General features: G+C 49.5%; 1 protein-coding gene across 2 annotated transcripts in view; it reads right to left on the bottom strand.

Moving 5' to 3' along the window:
• Ikbkb (inhibitor of nuclear factor kappa B kinase subunit beta) overlaps positions 1 to 26,411 on the bottom strand; it is a 49,744-nt gene that overhangs the window by 6,282 nt on the left and 17,051 nt on the right. For both annotated transcript variants that reach the window (XM_032918579.1, XM_032918578.1), the window contains 14 exons: positions 20,262 to 20,350; positions 19,185 to 19,274; positions 16,027 to 16,151; positions 12,315 to 12,422; positions 9,099 to 9,228; positions 8,038 to 8,232; positions 7,322 to 7,436; positions 5,081 to 5,204; positions 4,362 to 4,513; positions 4,156 to 4,217; positions 2,756 to 2,865; positions 1,655 to 1,704; positions 1,458 to 1,557; positions 1,137 to 1,284 (listed from right to left, as the gene is read on the bottom strand). In XM_032918579.1, the coding sequence (XP_032774470.1) occupies positions 1,137 to 1,284; positions 1,458 to 1,557; positions 1,655 to 1,704; positions 2,756 to 2,865; positions 4,156 to 4,217; positions 4,362 to 4,513; positions 5,081 to 5,204; positions 7,322 to 7,436; positions 8,038 to 8,232; positions 9,099 to 9,228; positions 12,315 to 12,422; positions 16,027 to 16,151; positions 19,185 to 19,274; positions 20,262 to 20,350 (1,598 nt within the window). The remainder of the gene's footprint in view (positions 1 to 1,136; positions 1,285 to 1,457; positions 1,558 to 1,654; positions 1,705 to 2,755; positions 2,866 to 4,155; positions 4,218 to 4,361; positions 4,514 to 5,080; positions 5,205 to 7,321; positions 7,437 to 8,037; positions 8,233 to 9,098; positions 9,229 to 12,314; positions 12,423 to 16,026; positions 16,152 to 19,184; positions 19,275 to 20,261; positions 20,351 to 26,411) is intronic.

Below are 26,411 nucleotides of genomic sequence, written 5' to 3'. Positions count from 1 at the left end.
AGGGTGCTCTCTTTCAAGTCCTCGTCTGCGCCCTCGGTGGGTTACGGTGGATGCCAGACCCAGCTCCCCATGTACCACGGCTCTCACACTGGACACTCGGCGAATGCAGGTGGCAGAACAAGCCAGCACGTGTTACCTCAGTTCCCCTTTCTTACAGGAGGGCATATCCCCCAGCTCCCATCCCCAGGCAAGTCCATCAGTGAAGCTCTGACTCTGACTTCCCTGAGTTCTCTAGAGTGAGCACAAGTGTGAGCTTGCTGCTGTGAGCCTCCCAAGACACTGCCTCCTCCCGTTTGGCCTGTGGAGACGCTCCAGGCTTAGAATCTTCACAAAGCAACAGTTTGGTTTCCTGCTTCTGTAATAAACTATCTCCTTTTCTTGCTCTTTTTGGAGTTATTTTGTTATCTGAGGTAGGCCTTACTATGTAGTCCAAGCTAGCCCTGAACTTTCCGCTCCAGAGCCCCAAGTGCTGGGCTCACAGGTATGTGCCACCATGCCAGCTCCTTATCAGCCCACTAACACCTTGAAAGGAGTCTCGACATTGCTTAGGCTGGCCTAAACTCATCATCCTCCTGTCTCAGCAAGTGCTGGGATAATAAGTGTGCAACCTTCTGTTTAGCTGTGTGTGTGTGTGTGTGTGTGTGTGTGTGTGTGTGTGTGTGTGTGTGTGTTGCTAGGGTCTGAACCCAAGGCCTTAGGCACGGGGCAAACATCTTTCTGCTGAGATGCATCTTTAGTCCCGAATGTCTTATAAGAGACACTCGGATGAGGCACAGATGTCAACAGAAGACACAGACACGGATGGGATGAGGAGGCTGAGTCACTGAAGCTGGAGAGGGTAGTGGGGGTGGGGTGGCTTTGCTCTGGATCCACCATTTTGCTGACAACTGGATTCCTAACTTCTGGTATCTGAAGCTCTGAAAGAGCAATGGCTGCTGTCTGCAGCTCTTTGAGGTGATTACTGTAGCCGCATGAGGTAATTACTGAAGCCTCCCTTCAGGGAGCCTCCCTGCCCACTCCATGTCACAGGTCAGAGCTGAAAGAGCAGCCACGGCTGACGGCCTGCCTGTGCCTCCGTGGAGGGCAGTGGCAGCACATGGGGGAGGGGACCTGAGAGGCCGGAATAAGTCACTCACACAGGCGATCTTCAGGAGGTTCCAGAGCTCCTTCTGCCGCTTCTCCTGAAGCCGGACCACAGTCTTCTCATCCTCGTTCATGAGCCTCACCACCTCTTCTACTTTGGGCAGCAGCTCCAGGGCCTTCTGCTTACAAACCACGGTCTTACTGTGAGGGACGAAAGATCCACAGGCCTGAGAGGTCTGGGCCGGCACAGCACTGCTCTAAATACGATCTGTTCTTCATTGTGCGGGCAGATCGCAGCCGAGCAAAGGCATCCACCTGCCCCTTGGCTTTGTTGATTCCGCATCCGGTCCTGGACGGGGAGAGGGAGCACCCACCTGAGCTGAGAGTAAATCACTCGCACTTTCTTCTCGAAGCTCTGGATGGCTTGCAGCAGCAGCCGTACCATATCCTGGCTGTCACCTTCTGTCCTTTGGTCTGCAGAGGAGAATGGTACCGTTCCTCCTACTGGCCTCCAGGGGAGACCACTGCCTCACAGACAAGACAAATGGAGGCTGGGGTCCGAAGCACATACCTCTTGGCTTCTCCCTGAGTCTTCTGTAGAGTTCTCTTGCTTGTTCCTCTCTGGAGAGAGAAAAGGCCACGGTCACGGCACAGCAAGAACGTTTACAGCACCAGCCCGCTGACCTTGGCCAGCAGAATCACCACTTTTCAGATGACTGGTCACATGCTCTCAGTGGGAAAAGACTGCCAGTTCTGGGACTAGTTATAAAACCCAAATGCCCCAAACAAGAACAAGCTTAAAGATTATTACACTCCTCCTCTGCTTAGCTACGAGAGGCATTCGAGGTGCCATTTCTGGACCTGACCAAGAAAATACTTGCCCTCAAAAACCTAAGTCCAAAGCTAGACGTGTATGCCTGCCTCTTCCTCTAACATAGGTGGGCTGGCAACAGCCTCAGAAGGAGGCTCTAACTGATCTTGGCTGTGCATACACAGCCCGAGCCCTCAGGAAGCTGAGGTAGTAGGATTTCTGTGAATCGGGGCAAGTCTTGACTGTGTACCAGGTCTCTCAATGCTATATAGTGAGACCCTGATTTGAAACAACACCTGCACACACGGACATCCACATCCACATGCACACAAGGTGAAGATTCTCATTTGGAAACTGGAAGAGAGAGGGTTAATATGTAAGATACGATGGAGAAAGATAATTCTTTGTTTTCAGATTTCTCACCCTAGGAATTCTAGTAAAAGCATCAGGGGACACCGATCATTTCAGATGACAGGGCCCTTAAACTGACCCACCTGCCTGGGGCCCTCCGTCAGCTCACAGGGCTGACAGATTAGGGTCTCCAGGCAGGATGGACACAATGCCGAACTCCTGGACCCCAAAAGCTCCTCCCTCAGTTCTACTTCCTGCTCTGGGAGCCACATCTAGACGGCGGGTGAGCAGGGCTGTCTGCTGTCACACAAAAGGTGTGTGCGTGTGCATGTAAGCGAGTGTGTGTGTGTGTGTGTGCATGTGTGAGCATGGGCATGTGTGTTTTTCAGAGCCTTTAAAAGTTATTGGCTGGCTCCCCGCACTCTGCAAGGTCACTTTTCACAGTGACAAGGACATACACCCCACAGAAGCTCTGCGGGGACAGTGTCATCCCTCCCTGGTTATACTCACAGGTCATCCAAGGTGCCCCCCTGCTTCCGACCCATCGGGCTCCTCTGTAGGTCCACAATGTCGGTCTGCAGGGCCATCATCCGTTCTACCAGGACCTTCACGTCATTCTCCTGATGGGAAAGTCGTGTTCAGGCCAACTGAGGACAGACGGGAATCCTGAGAGGACTGTTGGGGTGGGCAGGCTGGGGAGACCCTCAGCTGACTGGCTGGAAGGAATGTGGGCTCGGGAATACGATGTTCCAAACTTGGATGTCGCGTCTACCACTCTCTAGCTGCGAGACCCTCAGAAGTCACTTAACTGGGAGCCACAGCTCACTCTTCCAGAAACAAACTTCCAGTAGGGCTTAACTGCAGCGTTTAAACCAATAGCGTAAGCCCAGTACCTGGCAGAGAAGATGCCCAATGCATATTACTTTGTCTTCTCTTACTGTGTCTACCAAAAGCAGGTGCTAAAGCTGACTGTCAAATTGGTGAGGAAGACACACACTTCTTCAGAATTAGACAAAAGGAACTAAATATAGGACAGCCATCTTTGAATAAGATGTATTACTGTGCCTGTATGCATAAGTTCGTGTGTGTGTGTGTGTGTGTGTGTGTGTGTGTGTGTGTGTGTGTGTGTGTGTGTGGGAGTATCTCATTCTGTGTTTCTGAGGCAAGTCTTTCTCGTTGGTTCTGACACACTGTGTACTCCAGAGTAGTTGGCCTAAGAGAGTCTAGGCAATCCTTTGTCTCTGCCTCCCATCTTGCCGTGCGAGCACTGAGATTACAGGTGCATGCTATCACCAGCGTTTTAAGACCTGGGTTGGACACCAAACTCCAGTCATCAGGCTTACAGCACAAGCTCCTTCACCCGCTGAGCCTTTGGCCGGCCTCGTGCCCGTACACCCTTAACCAAGTGTTTAGCTATTAGGTCTCATTTCCAGTTAGATACCAAGGCCGAGGGGGAAAGGCCCTGTCCCGAGCACAGGAAGTGGAGTGGGAGAAGCTGTAGCAGGCAGGGTCTCGGATCTGTGCATGACGCTCCCAGCTACAGTTGCTTCACTTGTGAAGAGGTGTGGGAAATGGCACCTAAGTTGTACTATCCTGAGATTTCTGCGGAAACCCTTTCTTCCTTACAGATTTCATGTTTCGACACATTTAGGAGGAAACCTTTGTGAGGTGACAAGGGCACCTGACACTTGGCTTCTTTCCTACATCTGGGGCAACTCTGCCCAGCTCTCAGGTCTGGTCACAGCAGGCCTCTCTCATCTCCCTCGCTACTCTCTGTGTCCGTCCAGCAAGTCTGGTTAGGGTCAGAGGATGTGTTGAGGAAATGTTCAGTTTTGGCAAAGCAGCTCAAACCAGTACTGGATAAGGAAGTTGGAGGAAGGTAGAGCAGAGCCCTCGGGTGTGTCTCCTACCCGCCCACACTGCTCCACGGCCTGCTCCATTTCCCGCCAGGCCAGCAGCAGTTTGTCCGATGCTGAAAGAAAAATGGAAAGAAAAAAAAACCATGAAAACCAAAACCACCACAAACTAAAAGAGAAGTTAATGACTGAACTGTGAGAGGGTAGAGAGACTTGAGAAAGAAACACGGGAGACGTGGCCTCCAGCTCACAGCACTCACTGATGCCAAACTCTGTCTGTTCCCTGTACTTCTCCAGGTCAATCTGGATGCTGGTTTTGAAGAAGTCCAACTTGGCCTTGAGCTGCTGCGCCGTGGAGGCCATGGCGTTCTTCATCTTGGAGAGGCAGCTGTTATTCCGAAGGAGGTTCATCCTGCGGGGATAGTGAGAGACAAAATGGAACCTTGGGACACATTCGGCATCTAAGGGCACTTCCTGTACAGTAACAAAGCGTTTGGCCAAGGGAGCCTCGGCTAATTGCTCACAGCCACCACTGTTACCGAAACAGCCTCCTAGAAACATGAGGACGACTTCCTAGCCTGCGCCAATACGTAAAGGTCTATCTGAAAGTTGGAATTGGGTAAAATACTACACCTAGGCTCAGCACGTCCGTCCTCATTGGAGGATCCATCAGCAAGTCCCAGTTAACCAGTGTTTTTAACCCAAGCCCCAAGTTAACCAGTGTGGTTAACCCAAGGCTCGCCATGTTTCCCCAGGCTCCAAATTCCACATGGCGGAGCTGCCAGACCCAGGCTCTGCACAGCCGCCCCATTCTCTCACCCCGGCATTAGCCGGTCCACCCACCCACTGCCTGGCGCCCAAACCAGAGTCTCTTCCGGTCCCTGGGAGTTGCTTCTGGATCCCCGCCTCAGCCACCGCTCTAGAGTCAGGGCCAACAAGCATTGTAAACGCATTAGGTAAAGCCAGCCTGGCACAGTACATGGCAGCTCGCTGTCCCTGCTGCAGCCGGTTACAGTCTTCCTTCAGCGTTTGGATGCTGTGCCAGACTTGGCCCCACACTTTCCTCATCTGGAAGAAGGAGAGGTTCCGCTTGGGCTCCTGAACTGGAGACAAACAGTTGTCAGAGAGGAACTCAGCCCCGGGGAACCACATCCTGCCCCACGGCATGGCGAGGAACTCAGCCACGGGGAACCACATCCTGCCCCACGGCATGGCGAGTGTTTCTAGAAGTTATATAATTGCTATACCCTTACGTAACTTTACAGGTATCGAGGTTCGCTACCAGTTTAAACATTCGGCGCTCCATTAGTGGTACGCGTGGCCAACAAAAAAATGTCCCATTTGGTCTGACGGTGATATGGACCTGCGATCCCAGCACGTGGGTGGCTGAGGCAGGGCTCACAGTCAGTTCAAGGTCAGTGTGTGCTGCGGACCCCTTGGAGAAATAATCACAAGCATGTGCACCCATACACTATCAATGGACGATCTTGTCACCACATTTAAGGTTGCATATGATGAGAATTTGGGGTTTTGTAAGACACAGAAATATAAGATTGTGTTTTTGTTCTAATCCTAGGTGTGGGATAAAGGGCTGCTTCAGACTGGCCACAGCAGCTGACCCTGATTTGCCTCATGATCTGGCAGGGGTTTTTTCTTTTCTTTTTAATATAGAAGAGTTTATTCAGAATGGGGAGGGTAGTTAAGAGGGTAGAGGGAAGAGAGAGAGAGAGGGAGAGAGAGAGAGAGAGAGAGAGAGAGAGAGACAGACAGGCAGGCCATGAGCATGTGGTGAGAAAGGGAATGGGGAGAGAGGGGACAAAGGGGGAAGAGAGAGCAAGAGGGGGTGTGAATTTTTGCCAGCTGCAGATAGTTTTTTTCTGAGTGTGTGACATTTGGAATTATGGGGACTTTTCAGAGGATATATACTGCTAGAGCCCCGATTGGGGGGGGGGTCTGTTGGCTGACTGGAAATGCTGGTTGGTTGCTGGTCGGTTGAGGTTTGTGAAGCTGTCACGTGAGAAAAGACAAAAAAAAAAAAAAAACTAAATATCCCAACAGGGAAGATCCCTTGGATCCCTCGTCCCAAGGAAATTGACACCTCTAATCACCAGGAAGAAGTCTAACAATGTCATTGTCCCCTGGCCCCTCTATCCTTTCTTCTCTCCTACATATTGTCAGGTGTTTGAAGGGTGGAAGGAGAGGGGTGGAAAAGGGTCAAAGGAAAGAGAACACACAAAGTAACCAAAGATCCAGTAAGGATTTTATGGAATTTTTGTGAAATATGAAAATACACCATCAGGTGAGACGGCTCCGTGGGTGAGGCTCTTGCCACACAAGGCTGGTGACCACAGTTCAATCCTGGGGACCATGTGGATGAAAGTAGGAGAGAGCTTATTCCGAAGTTGCCCTCTGACCTTTCCATGTGCACAGCTCTAGTGTGGCACACATGACCCTCAGTGATGAATAAGTTAATTAAGCGAGTACTTAACATGCAGCATCAGCCAGAAGTATTAAAGATATTTAAACAATCAAGGAGCCTTGGAGATCTTTGAGGCATTAGATCTTTGGCTGAGAATGGTGGTAGGTTAGTAAGATGCTCACCAAACACGTAAGGGAGCACTGGGCGGCCATTCATGGAGCACCGGGAGGCCCTCCACTATGAGGAAGATGAAATGGGCGACTTGGGTGAGGAGGGACACACAGACTAGTGCATATCCGTGTTGTCGTTTCTTTGAGGGGATACCCAAGCCCTGGATAGCCGCAGTTCTGCGGAAGGCAAGCCTCCTGGCAGGGGACTAGAGCCCAAGTGTTTACCTTCTGTTGTATATTATTTTAGGGTGTCTTTTGAGGCCTGGTGTTCTGGTTTTGTATCCTGTACGTACGTCAGTATAACTTTTGTTTGAAACAGAGCCTCATGTAGCCCAGGCTGGTCTCGAACACCCTATGTGGCCGAGCCCCTGATCCTCTTGCCTTTACACTGCACCACGTATTAGTTGTTGAAACATAAATGCAACTCCAGAAATGAGCCCCAGAAGTAGGTGGTATCCCTCAGCCTCTGCCTAGCCCTCGAGTGAGAGGCAGTTAACCAGTGCCCTTGCCTGGTCTATTCTCTGCACATGCCAAGTAAAGAAGGCTTTATACACTCAGGATAAAAACCCAGGTTTCCCCCAACTTTACCCTAAATACCACAACGGACGGCTTTAATAAACGGTGCACTCACGGACACAGCTGACGCTCTCAGGTTGGGGTCGGGGGGTGATCTGAGTCTCATAGGACATTTTACTGTTGTCAAAGAGAAAGACGAGATCCATGTCCAGTGTGAGGCCCTCACTTGCCTGTGAAGGGACAGGGGACAATGAGATCTGGATCCCACCGTTCCTTTCCAGCTACACCGTCTCAAAGCAGCTCCGCCTGCACTCGGAGGACGGCACCCCAGCCTGAGACGCACACGTGACTCAGCCTGCTTTCTCTCCTGTCCCTTTTATCTGAGTGAGCCTGGCCCTAACTTACATCAGGTTCGCTTCTCCTGTGACCTGAACACGTCACACTTCCTGTGCAAAGGCTGTGTGTCACGGGTGGATGTGGCCTCCATAGCTACTCCACACTTCAGGGAAGACACCAGGTCACACTGATGGGGTTAGTACAGGTGCCTAGCATGGCTGTGTTGTCGCAAATAGCTTCGGCCGATTAGAAGAGTGGAACATGATTTTGGCCATGGAAGCACAAGAAAGTATTAGTGGTCTGAAGTGATAAATTTGGGTATGGAATGGTATGTGTCTTTTGTAGACCTGCCTGGGATTTCTGACCCATCAAGCGGTTGTACCTAGTGTTGCTAACTGACCAGCACAGTAGAGTAGTAATGTGAATGCTGACAGTCTCCTAGGAGACCGAGTCAGAGGGAAACAGGGCAAGCAGGGTGCAGGAGTCAGGACTCACCTTGCTGTCTGAGATGCACTGAGTAGCAGGCTTGTCAGGGAGCAGCACCAGCCCTGCCTCCTGCAGCAGCTCCTGGTCTGTCTCCAGGATCCCTGTGTCTTCCCGGATTCTGGTTTTTAAGCTCTGCAGACTTTCATCCTCCATCACAGGGTATGTGTGAATGGTGCCTGTGACCATGTTCAAGATATGAACCAGCTGCAACACAACCCAGATGTTACTGGAAAGAAATTTTCTTAACACTTATTTCCATTGTGTGTTTTGTATGATGTAGTGGTTTGAATATGCTTGGCCCAGGGAGTGGTGCTATTTGGAAGTGTGACCTTGTTGGAATAGATGTGGCCTTTTTAGAGTACGTATGTCACCGTGGGCATGGGCTTTAAGACCCTTATCCTAGCTGCCTTGAAGCCAATGATCTCCTGTTTGCCTTTGAATGAAGATGTAGAACTCTCAGCTTCTCCAGTCCCACATCTGCCTGGATGCTGCCATGTTCCTCATGATAATGGACCGAACGAACCTTTGAACCTGTAAGCCAGCCCCAATTAAATGCTGTCCTTATAAGAGCTGCCTTGGTCATGGTGTCTGCTCACAGCAGTGAAACACTAAGACCCATGCACATTAGGAGAGGGGAGCACATCGACGCCACACTGCATGTGTGGACATCAGCGGACAGCTGGAAGGGGTCGGTTCTCTTTTCCATTATGTAAGTTGTAGATTGAACTCGGGTTGTCAGGCTTGGCCACAAGTATCTTTACTATCCCAGAAAACAAGATCCTTTACAAAAGGCTCGTGTGTTTGTCAAGACCCCCCACCCCCCCACCCCACTCCCACACTTGCCAGTGAAGGACTAGTTTGAGTCCCGTTTTTCCTCAACAGCAAGCTGGCAAGCGATGTGAGTCAGCTCAGTCTTCCTGTCCTCTTTTTAACCCAAAGAGGCAGAGGAGCCTGAATTTCTTCACAAAGTCAAGTGGCCCACGGCTCGCTATGTCTCCCTTCCTTGGAAAAACTGCTGTGTCCCGGAGACCCCGGCTGCCACCTCAGGGCCGCCTTGGCTCTGTTCTCACCTTTAAGTTCAAGATGTCATCGAGGGCCCTGAAACAGCCATTGGGACCGTACTGGGGGTCCACGCCCCTTTGCCGAGGTTGCCACGTGAGCATCAGCTGAAGCCACTTCTCCAGACGCTCAGCCAGGACACTAAGGGAGCGAAGGAAGAGAGGTCTGGGCCGGGCCGCCTTAGTGTGCAAACACCAAAGCGAGGCCTTGGCTGACGGCCCAGCTCGAGGGAGCGGCTTGCTGTGCACACACAAGACCCTAAGCTCCATCCCAAAGACCACACGAGTGCTTATGTCAGACAAGCGGATTCTTGAGGAGTCAGCCAGCTCAGACCAGTGAGAGACTCTGCCTTGAAACAGAGAAGGTGGACAGTGCCGGAAGAGTGAGAGCCAAGGTCGTCTTCCAGAGCACGTGCACACTCGGAACACACGTGCGTGAGCGCATCCAAACACACATTTTAAACAAGGCTTGAGTGTGTCTCAACACGACACACATGGTGGCAACCAGATAATTATCAAAAATGAAAATGAGAGAACTGAGAGAAAACATAGACATTTCCAAACGAGTTAACAGTTTAGGAACGGCCCCTCTCCTTTCCGACAGGGTCACCCCAGTAAACCTTAGAGTGACCCTGAGGCTTTGATAACGCGTTTGAGAGCTGGGAGGAGTGCTTGCCTGGCTCTCTGGTTCCCTCATCAGCACCATGTCTCTGTATGTACATGTGTAACTATGTACACCAAAGGACTTTTAAATTTCTTTATGATTTGTTATGAGTAGACGTCTACTTATGTACTTCATGTATTTACATTCCTGCGGTATATAAACATTCCTTACGGTTTGTTATCAGTAGATGTTGGGTTTATACACTTTATGTATTTACATTCCCGTGGTATTAGAAACATTTCTTGGGACACAAAGGGACCCCACCTGCTGGCTGTCCTGGAACTCACTGTGCAGACCAGGCTGACTGGTCTTGAACTCACAGACATCCACCTGCCTCTTCCTCCCCAGTGCTGGGATTAAAGGTGTGCACCAACATGCCAGGCTCCCAGTGAAAGTCTTGAATAGCCCTGGCCTGGACTGACCACAGCTGCTGAGTTGAGAGCATCCAATGGGTGTATGTGCCCATGTTCAGACTCCTCCTACTTCCCCTACACTGGCCACTTAAGGCCAACCCTACATGACTCTGCTCTGTCTAATCTTTCCCCATCAACATTCCTCTACTTCATCTGCCCATGTCCTCTACATCTAACTCTCCCCTTCGTCCCCCATTACAGCACATCCAAAGTCCCTCCCATGGCTGTGGTCCATCCGGCTCCTTCCCTGTCCTCCAACACTGCAGTCATCCTGGGGCTTCCTTTGCTATGATCAAGTCTGACTGGGTAGGGAGCTGCTCACACTCTAGCTCTAAGACTGGACCACAGTCACACTCAGACTTCAAAGGTTTGTCTGTTTAGGCCAGATGGGAACACAGAGAAGGCGGCAAAATCCCGACCCTCCTTCCCATGGTGTAACAGACAAACCCTATGCTCAGGCGAACTAGAGCCACGTCATAGCTTCGGCTGCCAATGTCAAACCCACAGTGACCTGGGAAGAGGGGGCTCAGATGGATTGCCTCGGGAAGATGGGCAAGTTCGATGCCTCCTAAACACGAGGCAGGCAAGGCGCTGAGAGTTCGACATCTTGTTCCAAGGGAACTAGGAGACGGCTGACTTCTAGGCATCTAGGAGAAAGTCTCCAAGCCCACCCCCACAGTGACACACTCTGTCAACTGTCAGTGCTGTCAACTGCAACTGAGGCTGCATGTTCACCAGTGGCTTCCCTGGCTCTCACAGTGCTAAGCCTCAGCTGCTCTCCATGGCCCCTTCATGCCTTCAAAACCAGTACCACCTGGGTGACTCTCACACATTACCAAGTCCAGCTGCAGCATGAGATACAACCTTGGCTATCTCTGGAACACAGCTTCTTTGTGCTCTTAGAAAACACTTCCCTGAAGTTTTCACCTAAGTGATGCTGGTCTCTTCTAAATCACCACTACTTTCTTGGTTCCAGGTAACCAGCATCAACTGTCCCAGTAGACCCCTGGGCCAAACGTATTCAAACCACCACACGTGGTTTATCATAGCAATAGAAAAGGGACAGAAAGTAAACTAGAACAAGATCAATAAGGACAGTAAGACAAACAATTAGTCTGTAAATTTAGTAAAGAGATAGTCTAAGGGCTGCGAGTGTAGCTCACTAGAGTACAGTACTTGCGTGGCCTGAACAAAGCCAGAGATTCCAGCAGGAGGGGGTTGTGCATGACTTTAATTCCAGTACTTGGAAGGCAGAGGCAGGTGGATCTCCAAGGTCCAGGCCAGCCTGATCTACAGAGTGAGTTCTAGGACAGCTAGGGATATACAAAGAAACCCTGTCTCGAAAAAAATCAAATCCAAACCAAAAAACAAAACAATAAAAACAAAGACAGGAATTTCATCTCCACCACAGCAAAAACCAACAACCCAATCAACCACCCAACCAAGAACTATCTACCCAACCAACCAACCACCCAACCAAACAACTATCTACCCAACCAACCAACCACCCAACCAAACAACTATCTACCCAACCAACCAACCACCCAACCAAGAACTATCTACCTAACCAACCAACCACCCAACCAAGAACTATCTACCCAACCAACCAACCACCCAACCAAACAACTATCTACCCAACCAACCAACCACCCAACCAAGAACTATCTACCTAACCAACCAACCACCCAACCAAGAACTATCTACCCAACCAACCAACCACCCAACCAAACAACTGTGTACCCACCCACACACCCACCCACCCATCCATCCATCTATTGAACCAAGCAACCAAGCAAAGAATTAAATAAGAAAATATTTCTAGGGAGATGATATATGGGAGTGCACCCCATGTCTAATGTGGAGATGGACTGGTCAAGTTCTTATCACAGAATGGTATTCTGATATCTGTTTAAGTTATCCGAGGGCCTGGAGAGGGCTTAGTGGCTAAGAGTGCTATGTTTGGTTCCCAGCATCCACAAGGCAGTTCACAATCATCCCTAACTCCAGTTCCAAGGGATTTGACTACTCTTCTGGCTTCTACAGGCACTGGTCACCCAAACATAAAATCAAAAGTATCAGCTGTTACCTCAACCCTGGATTTCTAAGAAGAGGAGAAAAGTATCTTCAGGACTGAAGCCCCCACGGCCTTACCTGTTGAGATTATTGGGGAAGGGTAACGAACTTGAGAACTTCACGGTTCCGTTCAAGTCCTCGCTAACAACAATGTCCACTTCGCTCTTCTGCCGGACTTTGGAGTGCCTGCGGGTGTCATTTTAAGATGTCCTTTATGTCACTCAGTGGCAAGTACCCGGCTTACACTTGTAACGTCACTTCACAACTGTATGCTTTTTAGAACAATGGTCCGTGTGCTGCTGGGATGCCTCTCCCAGGGTTTGTGAGTGGTCTGCACTGTGGTTAGGGGTTTAGCTCAGCGGCAGTGAGTGTAGCATGAGTGGCCCTGCTTCAGTCCACAGCATTTAAACAGAACGTGCTCGGGGATGCCCAAATGAGACCTTGCAGGACAACCTTGAGCAAGGTCACCCATGGCCTCGCTCCCTAAGTTCTCCAGGAAGCACCGTGGACCTCTATGTGGACGGCTTAACAGAGACAACTCAAATCTGAGTAAGGCTTCATGAGCGACCAAGTGCTCTTGACTATTTCTCTAATTTCCTCTGCCCTTCAGTTATCAGGTACAACCTTTCATTTAAATACAATTATTTTCAATTACACTATGTGTATGTAGCAGGAAAAAACACTATGTGTATTTTCAATTACAGTATGTGTATGCTGGCTGCCTGTGTAGGTGCCTGGAACCAAACTGAGGTCCCCTGGAAGAGCAGCAAGTGCTCCTAACTGCTGAGCCATCTCCCAGCCCAGACCTCATGTTTGCATAGAGGATAAAATTGGGGTTCTGAGCCACTGTCACTGTGTATGCACCACATTTATTTGAAATGTAAAATAGGGATTGGGGATTTAGCTCAGTGGTAGAGCGCTTGCCTAGGAAGCGCAAGGCCCTGGGTTCGGTCCCCAGCTCCGAAAAAAAGAACCAAAAAAATAAAAAAAAAAAAAAAAAAGTGTGTGGTTAGGGTTTCTCTAGAATAAATGAGCTACATTTTCTAAGGAGGAGTGTGTACTCCTAAAGTATTTAAAGTAGTTTTGGAAGGGGAAAAAATTAAATCCCAGTGGTTTCCAGCCTTCTTGGGAAGAAGGACAATTTAAATTTGAATAACACTTCGTGAGTAACCGATTACTCTGCCAGAGTGGCCGGGTGTGGTGAAATTATTTCTAGTCAGAGTATGTGTTGTCCAATGTTAGACAAACTATGGAGGGACAGAACAAAGGGCTCAAAATTTGGCATAATTTCTAGTGTCTAAAAGTCCAAATACATCCTTCCCCTAAAAAGGATTTGTTCTCATTAAAAACAAAATGCTTTAGCCTTAAACAGTGACAGTTGGCAAACAGTGAGTGTCCTATCCAGGGCAGCCAGGAAGCATGGAAGGTGCTGTCTGCATGGCGAAGGCTGCTGGCATCCAGCTCAGGGAGGAGCTGATGGAGGAGGTCGAGACAGGGTCTCTGCGGCTTCTAACTAACACAAGATGGTTCTGTGGAAAACGTCTGCTAATGGGGAACTATCAACGGGTGCATCAAGCAGCACAGGCACTGCTCGACTGCAGGTCGTGTCATCTGAGGGACAAAAAGGTCACCAGACATCAAAAGCCCAGGAGGAGGTCTTCTCCCAACCAGTCCACAGACGGATTCCTGTGGGGATCCAGTGAACCTGGCTTCTGTGCAGCCAAGTAAGGGTGGTTTTAGGGGAAAATCTCACAGACAACAGACAAGCTGTGGAGATGCCAGGCCACTAAGGGTGTTCTCAGTTCTATGCAGACTTAACTTATTTTGCTATAAGCAGAGAAAAGCTCAACGTTTGTGATGCCCTCCTCAGTTCTAGAGACGGAGCCCCCCAATTTGGAAAAGTTGATGTTTGAACTGAAGACAAAACAACCAATCCCTTGGTTAACTAAAGTCAGTATATGATGAACACTTTAGGGCTATTCTATTTTCTGGTTACATTATGATGTGTGACAAGAACTAAGTACCACATTTCAGAAGCCAAGGGCTTGAAAGACCAGAGCCTGGTTGGTGGGCAGTTATGGTCGGACAGTGAGCTTTCCAGAGGACACTCTCGACTCTGCACTGTGCCCATGTGGGTTTGACTGTAGAAGTGACCTCTGCTGCTACTACCCAACCCTTCCTCCAGAACCGACTTCAGAGGCCAGGTTTCATGGGGATGTGGCTCAGCTGGTCCAGTGCTTGCCTTAGTGTGCAAGAAAGTCCTGGGTCCCATCCCCAGCACTGACTAAAACCTGGTGTGATAGAGCATGCTTAATTCCAGCTTCTAGGAGCCAGGGGGCAGGAGGGCCAGAAGTTACAGTCACCTTCCACCACACCCTTTTCCTCAGAGTAAAAGATGAAGACATTACTGTTGAGAATGGCACAGGGAAAATGTCAGACTGGCACACCCCTGCAGACGCATGCTTTTGTACAGCCTTTTCTGGCAGGGGCATGAGACACATCAAAGCCTTAGCATGTGTGAGCTCTTTCAAAGTCTCTTCACTCTGTTCACACAAATGTATAAATAACCAGACAAATAGCCGTGTCTGAACGACAGCTTTACAAGGGTGCTATTTGTGGTGTTATATTAAGAAGCACAATTATAAACCACTCAGTCTTCCGGCCTCGAACTACACCACAGTGACTGAGGAGACCTCCCAAAGCCCAGGAAGACGTGCAGCGTGTTCAGTGTGAGCGGAAACGCAGACTATATCAAAGGGTGTATAAGGAGCTAGTCTTTCCTAAGAAGATGGACAGAAAGGATGTTCAGTGATTGTTTGCAGATCATTTGGTTATAGCTGATTCTTCTTAAGTATAAAGGCTGTTTCTAATTTTAGTATATATGCTACCAAATTCTGGACTTTCATTATTTCTGTATCTTCCAAAATACTGCAGAATTAATGTGGGGCAAACTTCACAGCACTTGTAGACTCTGGGCAAAGATTGTGTGAATGTGAGTGTGAGTGTGAGTGTGAGTGTGAGTGTGAGTGTGAGTGTGTGTGTGTGTGTGTGTGCACACACACACGCTTTCAAGGCACACGCAGAACAGTGCTCAGTTATGAGCACAGAGAGAATGTCACTAAGCAGACACACCTGCTTGGGAGGTAAAAGCATCCACGAAGCACCCAGGCTAGTAATTACCCTGTGTCCTCGGGGAGAGACCAGGTGGTATGGAAACTTTCACGAGACAGTCTTTTCCACTCTATTTCCTTATTCTTTTGAAGCGTAGAACATGTGAACTTATTACTAGTCCAGAAACTACCTTAAGTAAAAACTGTCTACATGAAGACGTGTTGTTGACAAGTTTTACTACATGTGTAAGTGTGCCTTCATGACGCGCCATGTGTGCACCTCTGTTCTCTTTTTTTTTTTTTTTTTTTTTTTTTCAAGAGTGGGGGATTGAACCCAGGGCCTTGGCGCCTTCCCTAGGCAAGCGCTCTACCACTGAGCTAAATCCCCAACCTCACCTCTGTTCTCTTTACCAGTAATTTACTAGCATTTTCAGTGTAGATGCGTGGACGCCCATGCTCTGAAGTTTACCCTATTGGACCGCTGGTCTGTTTAACAGAGAGTTACCACTCTTGCTCAAGGTCGAAACGCTTGACCTGCAACCGCTGGGTCCTAAAGGAGAATGGACCACAGACCATTCGGGCCTAACGTGGGGACTGGGAAAGGACTGGATGACAAGGCTTGGAGCCAGGGGCTCACTGCTCCCCGAGATAGCCCTCACCCCAGTACCAGGCCCACTCACCACTGCACAGGCTGCCAGTTAGGGAGAAACGGCCGGAAGCCGGTGATGCATTCGAAGGCCAGGGTGCCGAAGCTCCAGTAGTCAACAGTCACGGTGTACTTCTGCTGCTCCAGAAGCTCTGGGGCCTGAAACACATGGGGGTGGGGGTGGGGGTGGCTATGCTGTCCTCCCCTGAAACACACAGGGGGGGCTATGCTGTCCTCCCTGGAACACACAGGGGGGGCTATGCTGTCTTCCCTGAAACACACAGGGGAGGTGCCTATGCTGTCCTCCCTGAAACACACAGGGGGTGCCTATGCTGTCCTCCCCTGAAACACACAGGGGGTGCCTATGCTGTCCTCCCCTGAAACACACAGGGGGGGCCTATGTTGTCCTCCCTGAAACACACAGTGGGTGCCTATGCTGTCCTCCCTGAAACACACGGGGGGTGCCTATGCTGTCCTACCCCGGACGGGAGAGCCAGCAGCTCATGGAATCAGACTCTTGCCATCGTCCACAGCGCACAGTATGCCCACTCAAGGACTCAGCTGTGGGTGACTAAGGTTTTCCTTACTTCATATTCATAACAAGACTACGCTAATGAGAAGCGATGCCAGGAGAGCTGAGGAGTCAGGGTCCTGAGGGGTCACTTCAAGGTAGACCAGAGTCGACCAGCTATGAATTTCACAGTTATTTAATTTTTCCACCATTTAAAAATGAAGTAGTATTTCAGGGGCTTATTCAAGGCAGTACCCAGTCCATGGGTGCTGTACAGAGATGGAGAGATAAGCCATGTCCAGCAAACAAAACGACAGCAGCTTGTACACACCAAACGTATAGCACATATATTGGACCAAGCAACCCTGAGTCGAGTGACACACAGCCATACAGTGAGATGGGAAATTTACAGTCAAGCGGTAAAAAACCAAGATGCACGACTGCTGCCCAGGTTAAAAGGGCTAGAGTGGCCCTGGAGGGTGCTGAAGCCTAGGGCAGGACGTGAACTGGGCTCAGAAGGCTTGAAGGAAACACACAGAAAGAAACATCCCAGAAAGGACCATACATACATGATCTATCTGACAGGTAAGACTCACAGAAGGGCCAGGGAGTGGAAACCACGAGAGATGTGGACTAAAATTTAGCTCAGTCTCTAGGTATGGCCACGGCTGACATTTTGGTTCTCAGGAGTGGACGACTTGGCTTGGCATCTTGAGTGGGAAGCAGAGGGAATCTGAGTGAATGTGTGCTGCTGACGTGGGCACTGCCATGTCAAAGACCGCAGCCTGAGAAGCTGTGGCAAAGCCCTCCCCGCAGCGGTGAGGATCAGAGATGGTGGAGCTTTCCTAGGGTCCAAGTATGGATGTCGATGGTTGACGGTGCGTGCAGAAAAGGTGCATTGTAGTCTCCCTCTCCCGACAGACAGCTCGACAGACAGCTCGAAGACTGCTCCTCTCTACAGAGACAGCTCCTGAGAAGATTAGCTAAACCCAAGCCCACCTCCTCACCCCACCTCCTTGTTCAGCCATGTGAATAACCTCGCCTCTCCGTAACAATGCAGTGAGCTTCAGAGGTGCTGTTGGTCCACCAGAGAGCTCAGCCTGCCCAACCCCAGCACTCCTGCCTGTCAGTCAGCCATTGCCTCATTCCCCTGCCACTCCTAGTTAGGTCAAGTCCCTGGGACCAGACGAGGACTTGCCAGTGACGGTCAGGGCATGGGTTCACCTCACTTAGTTGTTGCTGAGCTATGGAGGACCCCAGAGGGAACTTAGCAGGATGTAAATAATTACACCCTATGGATACAGGGCCAGGATAATGTCTCCATGCAAGAGAAGAGAAACGGGATTCACGTACTCTAGTTGGTCGGCTAGATGGGAAACACAGCTGAATTCAGGAAAACGAGACACAGTTTGTTTCCTAGGAAATAAGATGCTTAAGCTTTCAACCTTGAGACCGACAACCTGTTTGTGTTTATTGAACTGTAGATTCTGCTCTTCAATCACAATGATTGTTACCACCAAGAAGTAAGCTATTAACTAAGTTTTCCTTGGAGTCTCTGTTATCTACTCCCACCCCTGATTTCTTTTCTTTTCTTTTTCTTTTTTTTTTTTTAAGATGGGATCTCACTGTGTAGTCCAGGCTAGCCCCAAGCTTCTTCTTTCCTTGCCTCCGCCATCCAAGTACCTGTACTGTAGGCAAATGCTGAGAGGACAGGCGTGTGACACAATGTCGCAGCCTTGTAGCCTTGTAAGCACTTCCTGAAGGTAGTCGTTCTCCATCCCCCTACTCTCCTTGGGCTGTGCAGTTTCTCCTGTTTGGTACAATTCCTCTCTACAGCATCATTCAGAGCCAGCTTCTCCAGTGTGAACCCTTCAATGCTATTCCAGGGTTTTTACAACACAGTTTAAAACCTTTCGAGCCATTCTTTTGAAAGGGGTAATAACCTGTCCCTTCTCTCTCCCCAGTGTCTCCTCCAGGTGCTCTCTTCACTTTCCAAGCCCCAGCCACCCTACTTTTGCGGTATCTCCCCTCTCCTCCTCCCACAGCCGTCGCCCACTTTAGCCCTTCTCTTTAGGCCTGGACTTAGTAGGTGCTCCCTGTATGTATCCTTAGACACTGTGTGCTTTCTGTTTGTTTGTTTGTTTGTTTTAATCAGTGGCACCTGAGACAATGTTTTCTGAATTATCTGTGCATCATGGTAACAAACGTCTGTCTTTGTTTTTTTTTTGTTTTGTTTTTTTTTCTCAGATGCTAAGTTCCTGGTGAGCACTTCCCGTTGTGCCGGCTCTGAGGACAACCTCTGGCATACAATATTCCCGGTGAACGAGTGCTCAGATAATGCTCCATTATTTAGATCGCATAACACACAGAAGGGAAATCACAGCCCCACCTCTTCCTCACTGGCTCCTGAGACCCTGCAAGAAACCCAGCCTCACAGATAATCGGATAAAACCCCGTGGCGCAGAGAGCTTCCAGGCTCTTCCTAAAGGCCACAGGCACGGCCCCTCCTCACATCAGAGCAGAGGCTGAATCTTTCCAGAGGGCACAAAACATGAGGAAATTAACAATTCTAACTATCCATGGAGCCCACGAGACTGAGACACAGGTAGGAGGGACAGACAGACCCACAGACATAAACATCAGTGAGACGGAGAAGCAAACACTTGAGCCCCATTTCTTACCAGGTATTGCAGGGTCCCCACAAATGACGTGCACAGACTGCCCTGATCCAGCTCCTTGGCATATCCTAGATCAATAATTTTGTGTATTAACTGGAAAAGAAAAGGGTGGGGATGGGTAGGGAGAAGAAATCTGAAGGCTGTAAGAAGGCAGTCTCCTTACAGGCAGTTTGCCATCAGAGCAAAGACATTTCTGAATTCCCAAAGGACACTGGTGTCCTAAACGTTTTAGAGCCACTGCATTCACAGGAGAGTGCCCTCAGCAGGGTAGATGTGGGCACCGTAAAAATGTTGGGCAGATACTTTTCTTGGTCTGCCACCAATCAAGTAAGAACCTATGTATCAGCCCTTGGGATCACCAAGCCTGGATTTGTAATGTGAGAGACCAGGCCAGCCCTGCTCAGGAAATATCAGAATTACTGGAAGGTGACTGTGCCACGGGCCTGCTACAGTCATGGCTGGGCTGGGAATTGTGAGAGAGGCTCTATCAGGAGGGACGGGTGACCCCTGGCTCGACACAGCTGGCGAAGACTACAGCATCTAAGCCCATGGGAGGCTACGATCACATTCAGGCAGGGCGGCCACGGAGAAGAAGGGCCACAAATAGCTCGGATGTGATGGCAAAAGCTGGACCATGTCCAAGATGGCCGACACTGGCTCTGCGTGTCTCTTCTCAGCCACGTCCATGGCCAGCATCAGCTCATTTCAGCTCAGCAAAGGATAAGGCTCGCCAGGCTATTTCTAAGAAGCGTTAGGTTGAGGGTGGACATGGATTAACAAACATTACTTCTCACGTCGGATTCCTATGACTCAGGCAACTAGCAATGAACTGCTTTCAGAGCCGGAGAAAATAAAAATAAAAACCCCAGTGTGGTACATCTAAGCTTGCCTCAATCTGCTAGCAAGAACAGTCTGCACGGTTGTTTCAAGAAAAAACAGAAGAGAGAAATTTAAAAAGTTCTTAAGAGAACCAGAGTGCCTCAGGGAATACAGGAACGAGCAACTTGCAAGGCGTATCCTCCCGTGCCAGAGCAGCCCACGCGGCCCTGAGATGCCCTGAGCCCTGGGACGGCCACTCACTCTTTTCTCTCCTTGCTGCAGGACAATGTTCTCTGGCTTCAGGTCCCGGTGGATGATTCTGTTTTCATGAAGGTATCTAAGAGCCGATGCTGAGGGAGAGCAATGGGGACCCATGTTTTATTATGTCTAGAAAATGCCTTTTTGTTTCAGCATTGCCCTGTGAGACGATAGGGTGCGTCTTGTCTTGACTCATTTTCTGACTTTAGAGCAGCCTGTCGCTGAGGCTGCTCACGTTGGTGAAGGGGACCAGGGGGGACAAGAGAGCAGAGTTCTAGCTGTGAGATTCTGACATATCCGCTGATGACATCACCCAGCTGGCGAGGTGCTCGCCCAGCGTGCACGCTAACGAATCACATGAGGACAAGTCTCGCTGGTGTTTGGGAGTGGTTGAGATGGGGGAGGCAGGAAGATCAGCAGTTTAAAGTCATCCTCTAGAGAGATCGAGGCCAGCCTGTGATAGACCCCAGTTAGCAGAGGGGGGCGGGGAAGGGGGAGACGGGGAGTGCCACAAAAACGTTTTGAAAATTCATGGTGAAAGACACCATCAAGTTCGAAGGCACAGGGGGTTGGGAACAAGCATCTGCAGCATATACTCCACAGCAAACACAGCCCTTAAAAACCAGCAGGAAGGGGGTGGAGAGTAAATTTATTAATTAATATTAAAAAAGAAAATGAAATTAAAATACTTTTAACCATTGCAAAAAAAAAAAAAACAAAAACAAAAACCCAGCATGAAGCAAAGATCCAGGTGCGCTCGCACAGGCTGGGGACTGCAGCCACTCAGGAGCCCGAGACAGAAGGGCGGCAAACTCAAGCTAGCCTGGGCAACTTGATGAGACTGTCCCGAAATCAAAGTAAAAAGAGGTTATGATGTAGCTCAGTTGTAGAGCACCTGCCTATGGGAACGAAGGTCTCGGTTCAATACCCAGGATGGGGACAAACAAAAAACCAAAGGAAGACGAAGGAAAGCTAACTCCATCTCACGAATGGAAGTGAATGGCAACCAGGGTAGTGAACAGCTGCTCATGCTGACATCCAAGGCTGCAGAGCGAAGCAACAGGGTGCTCTGCTACGCCAGTGTGCACTATCCACCCACCCATCCACCCACCCATCCATCCATCCATCCATCCATCCATCCATCCACCCATCCACCCACCCACCCATCCACCCACCCACCCATCCACCCACCCATCCATCCACCCACCCATCCACCCATCCATCCACCCATCCATCCATCCATCTATGTATCTGGTTTAAACTACAGTTTCTACCTCAGAACAACTAGCTTACAAAATTGAAAACACCACTGCTTAGCAAAGCTGAGTTCAATCTTTCTTCACATCACACAGGAGAGGGGAATTGGGATTTGGCCCAGTGGCAGATGCTGGCCCGCTATGCACAGCATCTGGGTTTGACCCCAGCCTCTGGATGTGGTGGTGCCTATAATGCAGGCTCAGGAACTGCAGGGTGAGCATGAGCCCTACTCCTATGGAGAATCTGCCTCAAAGGCCTTTCTCCTAAAACAGTATAACGTAGAGTAACAGGTAAAGAAATAAGCTGAAATGTAGTTATAATCAAAAAATACCTTGTTAGACAATGACAGATCTATATTATACTGGGCAATTCCTTGAATATGTGTGTGGGGTATGTGTGCACATAAGTGATGTGTGTGCACGTGAAGGCCAAAGATGTCAGGGTTCTTGTTTGTTGTTTTGTTTTCAAGGCAGGGTTTCTCTGTGAAACAAGCTCTGACTGTCCTGGACTCGATTTGTAGAGCAGGCTGGCCTTGAACTCACAGAGATCTGCCTGCCTCTGCCTCCTGAGTGCTGGGATTAAAGGAATCAGACAGGTAGAATTCTAAGAGCTTTCTTGGACTGAGTAGGCCCTAGGTAGCTATAACAGCCAGCATTCTGACAGACAAGGTTTTCAAACATCTTTTGAAACACCCACCCACCCATCCATCCATCCATCCATTTGAAACAATGAGTCTGACTGTACATTTCACAAACAGCCCCCGAGGAACAGTGTCAGGAAACTGATCAACACTGTCTTAATCCCAGAGAACCCAAACTTGTTTAAACTAGGTGAGACATGCAATGTTGAGACTGAAAAAAAAAATGCTGTCTGGAAGTTTATTTAAAAAAATCTAAACCCTTTGATGCAGTGATAAAATATACCCATAAAAACTGAAAATCACAACATATATAAGTTTAATCTCTCGTGTTCCAGCTAGAGAAACAAACTCTCGTTTTTAGACTACACTGTCTGGCTTAGCATGCATTCATTCTTCAGTTCTGTTCGTAGCGCTAAGACAAACAGCTCTCTGGACTACACTCTGGCCTTTTGTAACATGGATTCTGGATTTTGTCCTGGCCTGTTGTAGCATGGATTCTGGATTACACCCTGGCACATTGTAACATGGATTCTGGATTACACCCTGGCCCATTGTAGCATGGATTCTGGATTACACCCTGGCCCATTGTAGCATGGATTCTGGATTACACCCTGGCCCATTGTAGCATGGATTCTGGACTACACCCTGGCCTGTTGTAGCATGGATTCTGGACTACACCCTGGCTCGTTGTAATATGGATTCTGGACTACACCCTGGCCTGTTGTAGCATGGATTCTGGACTACACCCTGGCTCGTTGTAGCATGGATTCTGGACTACACCCTGGCCTGTTGTAGCATGGATTCTGGACTACACCCTGGCCTGTTGTAGCATGGATTCTGCAGAGATCCAGTGTGGTACCTGCAGCAGGCAATTATGTCACTGTAATTGTCAGGGTGGTATCCAGGTCTACACCTGTGGGGTTCCTGTGCATGAAAGGATGGCTACAGCACTTGAAGACACACAGATGAAGGGGTCTGGGGCAGACAGTGATAAAAGGACCCTCTCAGCCAGGCATAGCATACACATCCGTAACCCCAGGACTCAGGAGTCTGAGGCCACACACCAGAAAGTGCCCTTCTGAAAATGGCTTGGGAAAAGCCAGCAAGGGGTCCTGACAATGACTTGCTATGATAATGTATTGTTGGAGGCAGTGGGGACAGGCAGGGAGACAAGACTATGACGTGAAAGATTTTTGGTGACCTCTCTATTCTTATTCCTTTGGTTTGCCTGTTTTGAGACACACCCTCTGGTCCCTCACTCAGGTTGGCATCAAACTTGCTTTGTGGCTGGAGGTGATTTTAAAGTCCAGATCCCTGCTCCCAACCCCAGAGCTAGGGCGTGTGCCAACATGCCGGTTTACGCACACTAGGCAAGCATTCTGCCAAGTAAACTATATCCCCGCTCAAGCTGGAGAGCGTCTTTTCAGGCAGGCATAGTAAGGAAGGCATGAAGGAGCAACAGGGGAAGATGAGCTTTGAGGATCTCTTTTCATTTGGGTACTTTGTCTGCATGTGTGATGTGCACCCTGTGCGGGTCTGGGGCCAATGATGGCCAGAAGAGGTTTTTAAATCCCAAGGAACTGGAGCCTCAGAGGATTATGAGCCACCACATGGGAACTGAAATCCAATTCTGGATTCCCCCAAAGAGTAACAAGTACTCTTAACTGCTGACCCAAAGGATGAGATTTAAACTTGACACTCGTGTCTGTGTAGGCAGAAACATGGATCTGATAAAAAAAAAAAAAGGAGATATCACAAAAGGGTCAAGTTTTTAGAATAAAAATGCATTTTAGGATTCGGTTTTGGAGTGGCTTTGAGAGAGATATTCTGCAGACATGGACACGGAGTTCAGGCTAGAGAATAGACTCTGGGAAGACACAGTTGGTAAAGATGCTCAAGAAGCCAGGCAGGCAAAACCAGAGTAAGGCAGAGCGCAGCTGGTCCAGGTACAGAGAAGGGTGAATGCGATGGCGGTGGGAAGGAAAAGCAAGAAGGCAATGTGCAAGATGGGGCGTGGCCCACGGTGTGTGCAATCTACCTGGAGTCCTGACATTCTGGAAGCTGAGGCAGGGGGATCATGAGGTCAGTGATAGACTGGGGTCACTGACCAAGGCTCTGTTTTAAGACAGGGGGCAGCCACCTGCCCCTTAGTCCTGACAGCTTAGGAATTTGCTGCTCCACTTGCAGGAAGAAAGCACACCAATGTTTGTAAAGGACAATAAACAAGACTGCATAGTGGAACCGTACCCCCCGCAGGCCATTTCAGGGTCATAACACGGACGTCCGAACTGTTAGCGCTGCCCTATGTCTGTCCCAGGTTCTCTTGCCCGTACGGGGCCCTGATCTGACGGGCTGGCTCTGGCGCAGGCTGGCTTCATCTGCGTCTGCCAGGCAGCGGCCTGTTTTCTGATGTCCAACTTGCTGGAGCCGTATGTGGTAACTTACTCACTGCAAGAGTCTGCGTCTGGTACCATGATGGTGCTCTGTGTGGGTGTCCTAAGATTAGGGGCAGACAAATTTAGCCCAGATAAGAAGGCAATGACTCTGGACCCTGTGGGCAAGAGGGTGACTTGATAAGTAACTGACGTCGGTCAGGCAGGGAGGAGCTGTGGTGACCCCGGCATTGAGGGTTAGGGTCGTGCTTAGAACAAAATGTGCTCAGGATACAGAATGCTTGTGCTAGGTGAGCCGCTCCAAGCCAAGCTTTCGAACTGACTTAGTAGGAGACAGTTACAAAAGGAATAAATCTGATGGGCCTCGTACCAAACCAGAAATGAAATGGGGGCTGGGGGTACGCAAGTAAAATGGGAATTTATCAGTAACTTCGAACAGAGTCATAGGATAGGAATGCGTCCCAGCAACGGCTGGGTTAGAGGGATCTGGAGAAGATCGATTAGTCGTTTCCAGGAAGGACAACGCCCACCTGTTGTATTTGCTGGCTCCGACCTCACCCATAAATCATAGTAGAGACTGCGGCTGGTTTTCAGGATCCAGCCGGGAGGGAAGGAGAAACCAATCTACTGGTTTCCATTTTAGGAAGAGCAGCTTGCTAAGAGCTTACCTACAGCATCCCGGTTTATGGTCAACAATTCTAAAGAGGTGAACCATGCTCCTAATACAGCCAAGGGGACAAACATTCTGAGAGTTTGAGTCCCATGCTTCAGGTCACAGGGTTAATAAGAGGAAGAACTGGTTTGTATGGTGGGAGAATGAATACAGGGGTGTCCAGTATGGGGGAAGTGAGCACTTACAGATTTTAATTCCTTTTGGGACCTGTTGATCTTATAACAGGCAAGGCAGTGTGTACCGGCCGCCACTTCTCTGGATGTCAGAGACAAAGCAGTGACTAAGGTCTCTGATTTCAAGACGTTTAGCTCCATGGCAGAGTGTCTGCCAGCATGTGTGAGGCCACGGGTCCCGCCTGCACCAGGCGGGCAGAACTTTCTGGTTTTGTTCCTTTGGTACACGGTTTCCACTGTAGCCCAGGCTATCCTCAAATTCACAGCGGTACTCTTGCCTCTACTGTCCAAGTACTAGGATCACTGGTGTGAGCCACCGGTCCCAGTTAGAGACTTCTGCTAGCTATGTGACAGACACATGAGTAACCAAACGAGCGGATGGAAAAACATCAGCGAACAATGTCAAAGGGAGACAACTACAGGAGGCTGTAACCAAGAGGAAGAAAATGCTGCCCTTGGAGACAGATAACACCCCCTCCACCCCATTACTACCCACCGGAGCAAATTAGCAATCGGGCTGCTGACCTTAAGAGATGCAATCAGTTAAACATCTAAGCAACACATGGGTGGGTGAGCATGAGGCACAGACCATGAAGAGAAGTGGAATTCTAGACCTCGGGGTTAGATCCTGCAGGCACACACACAGGGCCCTTCCAGAAGACACATACACCCACACACGGGAGAGTCAGAGACCAAAAGGTGGCTGCTCAGTCAACTAAGACTGTACTAATATCGCCTAGCCCTCCACAGGTCTTCATTCAAAAGGAGACTACACGATGCAGAGAAAGGAAGGTATTTTATATGCCAGACTGCTTGGATCTCAGCCTTAAATACATGGTTGCCTGACCCCACTCCCCACCCCCTCCAACAGCCCTTTTGCCTCCCCTCTACCCTAAGAGGCATAAGAAGCAGCAGCCACGCAGCCAAGATTCTGGAGGGTGAGAGGCTCCTGGGCTTCGAGGTTAGAGAACACAGCCCATACGTGGGGTAAACGCTCATGACTGGGAAATCTAAGGG

This window comes from Rattus rattus, chromosome 13, assembly GCF_011064425.1.
Source record: "Rattus rattus isolate New Zealand chromosome 13, Rrattus_CSIRO_v1, whole genome shotgun sequence".
In the NCBI taxonomy this organism is placed as follows: domain Eukaryota; kingdom Metazoa; phylum Chordata; class Mammalia; order Rodentia; family Muridae; genus Rattus; species Rattus rattus.
Note: the sequence above shows the minus strand (reverse complement) of the source record. Positions and strands in the feature narration are given on the sequence as shown.